We start from the raw sequence: 6,000 nt of genomic DNA on the forward strand, positions 1-6,000 counted from the left end.
TTGACTGTATATTTGTGGGCGAACGCGGCAGCCAATTGCGCACAGCAATGTCCCACAGACAGTCGTAGATTGAAAATGACCAATTTATTATTTATTTATTATTAATAATAATTTATTATGGTTTTGTTTTTTTGGAGGGATGATTATTATTAGAACTAGAACTTATTATTACTGGAACTGAACCACAGAAGGAAACCTTGACTACCTATCTGAAGACAACAACAACAAAAACACATTACATTTACACAGCGCCCTTTCGGGATCAGGTGGGGAAGGCGGGTAGGGAGGGTGGCCTAAGCTGCGGTCGAAGAGGAGGGTCTTGAGACGTGCCTTGAAGGAGGCAAGGGAGGGAGCTAGGCGAAGGGACTGTGGGATGGAGTTCCTCTCTTAAAGTATTGTTTCAGCGGTATTTTTGGCCACTTCTTCTATCCACTGCCCTTTTTTCCTCCTCCAAACTCAGCCAGGGGAAGCGCGTTGAGACGTCCTTCCATGTAAATATAAATTGCTGCAGTTATACCGAGGTTCTTCATTATCGATCGCGCTTTGCCTTGCAGTTCTGTCCCCAAAGCCCGAGTGGCTGTGGGTGGGGAAAGTCCTCTCATCCCCAAGCGTTAGCTCTGACTCGACACTCCGCACTCACTCGATGATGGGAGGTTAACAGTGCACATAATGATGCCCTTTAGCAATGCACATATTGCGAGCCTTCGCAGTTATCTGCCTCGGGGCTGGGCGGTGGGAGGGAGATCAGGAGATGGCCTACAGTACAGCGGTTGCTGAGGAGACGTGTTTTACTAGCAGCAGTATTAATAACCGTGCTGATTGAAGCTGACTGCAACCGATGGTCTCGCTGCCAGAGCTGCTGCTTTGGTCCTGGCAGGTTGAGGGAACCCAGCCGTGTGTTCCGCCCACCTGCAGCCTGACCTAGTTTCTTCACAGCGCTGCTGTACATTGAGAGCCTTGCCACGTCCACTATTAAACGTCCTCCAGCCAGCAGTCAGTGCAAACTAATGGGACCGGCTGAACACCAGAGAGAGAGAATTCATTCTTGTAATTTGTTCTACATGATACTTTTTCTCTCTCTCTCTCTCCCAACCTCTCTCCCTTGAACTCTGCCATCACTTGGGATTACATCCAGGTGTGAATCGTTGAAAGATTTTTTAAAAAACCCCACGATGATTATAAATCGAGCTTTCAATTATCACAACATCTGAGCTGCTTAATCGCATCTTCCTTCCACAAAATACACAGTCAATTCATTTCACAATGTAATCTGTGAAGCACTTTGAGATGTCTCAATGACGTGATAAGGCGTTATATCAAATGAAAGGATTAAAATGTAAATGCAGGGATTATTATTATTGAAGCCTCACAACTTCTTGCGAACAGGCGCACAGACACTACACTCGGCTCACCATTACACGCCGACACGGAGCACTTGGTTTGATTGGTGTAGTGACTGTTTGCCTTTGTTGGCATGGGTGCCGGCCGGTTCGCACACAGCCATGTTCTGTTAGGCGAATGGCCACGTTTATATCTGCGGAAAATTGGGGGCTGTGAGCCAGACCATGAGTCATAGAATCATAGAAATTTACAGCGCAGAAGGAGGCTATTCGGCCCATCGAGTCTACCCCTGGCTCTCAGAGCAAGCTGTCCGTTCAGCCCACTGCCCTGCTTTATCCCAATACACCCTTCAAGCCTCTATCATTCATATCTCTGTCTAATTTTTGGTCGGACATGTGACTTATCACTGAGCCTAAGAGTATCCAAACCAAACTGAGAATTTCATGCATCTCACCTACAAATCCCAGAGATAGATTGTTGGAATGGAATGCGCGCTCTCTCTCTCTCTCTCTCTCTCACTCGTTCTCTCGCTTTCTCCCTGGAGGGACACATCCTGTTTACCTAATTCGGAAAGCATTAGGCGCAGGTTGGCAAGAGCCAAGGCTTGGGGTCCCCAGAGTGTGCATTGGGGTAACAGCTGGAATCTAATCAGCTAAAACCAGAGAGACTCTGATTGCATTCCTGCAATAAGTAGTTCCTCTCTAAGGTCCTGGAACGAGATGTTGCTTCGCTCTTTCCTCTCCCGCCACTCTCTTCACGAACCCCTCCAATCGGGTTTCCGTACCGCCACAGCACAGAAACAGCCCTGGTCAAAGTGACAAATGACATTCTGTCCATCTGCGACCAGGGCTCCCTCTGCCTCCTCGTCCTCCTTGACCTCTCTGCTGCCTTCGACACCATTGACCACTCTATCCTCATCCACTGCCTTTCCTCTCCTCAACCTCCATGGTTCTGTCCTTGACTGGTTCAGATCGTACCTCTCACGTCACCTCCACTTGATCTCCACAAACGGCTTCTCCTGTAGCCCCCACAGTTCTCGTTTGGTGTTCCTCAGGGCTCTGTCCTTGGTCCTCTCTTCAATATCTATATGCTCCCTCTTGGTGACATCATTTGCAGACATGGGGTCAACTTCCACAAGTACGCGGATGACACTCAACTGTACCTCTCTACCTCCACCGTCGACTCCAGGTTCATTGCTGTCCTGACAGAATGTCTGTCAGACATCAAGTCCTGGATGAGAGCTAACTTTCTTCAGTTAAACGTCAACAAGTCTGAGGCTCTCCTGATTGGCTCCCGTCAGAGACTTCACACCTCAGGCGTTGACAGCATCATTATCCACCACACCTTACTAAGCCAGTCCAGAACCTTGGGGTCTTGTTTAACACTCAACTATCCTTTCTAACCCACATCTGCGCCACAACCCGCTCTGCCTTCCTCCACTTCCGCCCGTCTCCACCACTGTCTCACACCACAGGCCACCGAAACCCTCATACACGCTCTCATTAAATCCAGCCTAGACTATGCAAACTCCTTGCTTGTCGGCCTCCCCAACTCCTCCCTCCACAGGCTGCAGATCATCCAGAAAAGTCCCCTCCCACACCAGGTCCATGACTCCATCACCTCCATCCTCGCCCAACTCCACTGGATTCCCATCACACAGAGGATACAATTCAAGAGCCTGGTCCTCACCTTCAAAGCCCTCCATGGCCTTGCTCCCCCCTACCTCTGTGACCTCCTAACCCTCTACCATCCTGCTCGCTCCCTCTGGTCAGCGGGCTCCAGCCTGCTTCACATTCCCCGCCTCATCCGCCCCACCATTGGCAGGCAGGCCTTCTGCCAGTCTGCCCCCAACCTCTGGAACTCCATCCCGCAGTCCCTCTGCCTCGCCCCCTCCCTTGCTCCTTCAAGACCCATCTCAAGACCCTCTTCTTCAACAGTGCTTTTGATCTCCCTGCTTCCCCCCCTGCCCTCCACTCCCCCCAATCCCGACCCCCAGCTCAGGTCCGGAACTCTGTTTGTCCAGCACCTTGGGATGTCCTCCCGACGTAAAAGGCGCTAAGCACATGTAATTTTGTTGTTGTTGTTCCTTTCTCCCCTGTGTATTTCTGCGGGGTGTTTTGTACCCGGGTGTCTGTGCTAAAGGTACCTTTGCGCCAGTAACAGTTTATGTGTGAACAACAGTGTTGAATGTTGATGAACAGGTAAGTGAACTATGCATGTCACCACAGTCAAATATGCTGAGTCTGCCTGCTTTTGCTCCATCTTCTCTTTGGGGAGAGAGGGGGGGGGGGAGGGCTTCTCTCACCCCCATGTTGTTTTTGTGGATCAGCCGAAGTGAAGGAATCATTTAAGATGAAGATGCTTTAAAAACTCGCTGTGTACTGACGGTGCCTTTTGTCCACAGCACTGCAGGCTCTGTTCCTCCAGTCTGCGGACGGCCAGCTGTCCTACCAAGACCTGCAGGCGGTGTTCGGCCCCCAGATCCCCTCCCTAAACAGCCTCAAGCAGTTTGACATTGACGGAAACGGACGATTCTCACAGACTGAGCTGCTGGCTGCCGTGGGTCTGTAGGATACCTGATCCTTCACCGGGACCAGGATCACAGCTGTTCCTCACAGCGAGCTCTCGAAGCTCCTACCTGTCAATGCTACAGTTGCACCTTTTAAACAGTGTTTCACTATCGTGTAAGATTTTATTTTGCTTCTATGTCTGTACTTACAGAATCAATATTTCTACTGTCTACTTTTGGGGGAGGGAGGGAGGGAGGAGGGGTTCTCTTCCCCCCCACTACCCCCCCATCTTGTTTTTATGGATCAGTCGAAGTGAAGGAATCATTTAAGATGAAGATGCTTAAAAACCCGCTGTGTGTTTTTCTTTTCGCTCTCTCTCCTCAACCTCGTTCACCGCTTTTCATTTACTTTTTTTTTAATTGTTCTTCACTTTGACTCGGCTTATTTCAGGGTCTTTGAAACCAAACTCAGACACCACGGTGCATTTCCATTGCTAACTGCCTTCTCGTGAGCGTCGGGGAGGGGTGGGTGGCGGTGGTGGGGGGGGGAAGGGAGAGAAAGAGGAGGGGTGAGAGGGCAATAAACCCTATCACTGTCTTGAAGCTTCTGTCTTGCTGCAATCTTTAACCATTCTAATCCAGAGGATTTTTTGGGTCACATATAGAGAGAGAGTGCATTTGGGAGGGAAGGGAGGGGAAGAGAGAGAGAGATTCTCGGTTATTGTTAGTCCTACTCATTAGGATGTTTAACACTCACAAGCCACTGGTTGCTAATAGATTCCTGAGCGACCTCCCTGCTTTACCACGCTGGCTTTCCCTTGGGGATGTTGTCCCTCGGAGCTGTCAGCTCTCCAGCACCTGTGAGAATGTGATCGCAAGCAGTGACCCGTCCCCTTGCTGTATTGTGTGCACAGTGAAACGCGATCACTTAATGTGCGGCTCCAGGCAAGAATAATTACCGCCTGCCATTTCCCTACAGTGGGGAATTGATGTGCGTTACGTGACGTTGCACTGCACACATTCCCTCCTTGTTATTAAATAGAAACAACCAACTCTCCTCTCGTTCCCAGTAAATCTTATATTTTTTTTATTAGCTCAGGGTGTCTTGCGGGTCAGCCACTGAAGTCACTTTAGTTTGGTCAGAAAAAAAGTCTTGCCATTCTGTTTGATCTTGAGAATTGGCTGCTCCAAGCATTGGAGAGAGAGAGGGAAGGGTGGGGAGAGGGAGGTAGGGGTGGGAGAGAGAGAGAGGTGGGAGAGAGAGGAGTGAGGGTGCACCTTATATATGTAGTTGGTGAGTTTCCCCTCGCACCCGTGTACTTAATTTTAAACAGTGATTCCCGTTTTTTAGTCTGATCAGCACCTTTCTCCTCCCCTCCTCCGCCCCCCCCCCCCCCTCAAAAAAAGAAAACCTGCCTCTTAAACCGGCCTTTTAACAGGAAAGGGTTCCAGCTCGGGACAACTCGCAATACTACAGTGGAGTGAGCCCAATGTAAGTGTGAACCCAGATGTGTGCAAAGGTTAATAATATAATAAAAGAAAAGCCTTCAAATCATGCCTCTTCCACTTTACACCACTAGGAAGTTCCTGGTGATAAGCACTGATGGGTCTGGTGGTGGTGGGAGTGCAGGAGAGAGAAGGAGAGGGCAGAGGGCTGTTGTCTATGGACCAATACAACTTGAGCTTATATATAGACAGCTGGTCTCACAGCTCTGCACAGACATGGGGTTGGGCGGTGAGGGAGGAGTGCAGAGGAGAAGAGAGAGAGAGAGGGAGGTTTGAAAACAATTTAATGGTATGACAGGATTGATGGGGTGGGATTGGGGGGAGTAAAGATCAGCACTTCAGCTCATCCCCCAAGTGGTGCCGTGTGTTTTCCTGTTAATAGAATCGATTGATTACCAAAGAGAAGGGAGGAAAATAACGACTGTGTGGTCGGTCGGGCAGTATTTGTGCACAAACGAGTGTATTTATTCTCTCTGCGTGGTTTTCCAATCCCCCCACCGCCCCCAGCAGCCAATCCCCGCCTGTCTGACAATAACCTCCCCACCTAGCAATAACACAACAAATGACATTTACACAGCGCCTTTCACGTCGGGAGGACGTCCCAAGGCGCTGGACAGTCAGGGATTTGGACCTGAGCTGGCGGT

The 6,000-nt window shown here is 49.8% G+C and overlaps 1 protein-coding gene across 1 annotated transcript in view; it reads left to right on the forward strand.

Annotated features, from left to right (window-relative positions):
* Nucleotides 1-5,756, forward strand: part of efcab14 (EF-hand calcium binding domain 14) — a 48,352-nt gene extending 42,596 nt beyond the window's left edge. The window contains exon 11 of the mRNA XM_042335505.1: nt 3,746-5,756. Within this exon, the coding sequence (XP_042191439.1) occupies nt 3,746-3,912 (167 nt within the window). The 3' untranslated portion in view covers nt 3,913-5,756. The remainder of the gene's footprint in view (nt 1-3,745) is intronic.
* The last annotated feature ends 244 nt before the right edge of the window (nt 5,757-6,000 follow it).

Source organism: Callorhinchus milii, unplaced genomic scaffold (assembly GCF_018977255.1).
Source record: "Callorhinchus milii isolate IMCB2004 unplaced genomic scaffold, IMCB_Cmil_1.0 Scaffold5, whole genome shotgun sequence".
Classification (NCBI taxonomy): domain Eukaryota; kingdom Metazoa; phylum Chordata; class Chondrichthyes; order Chimaeriformes; family Callorhinchidae; genus Callorhinchus; species Callorhinchus milii.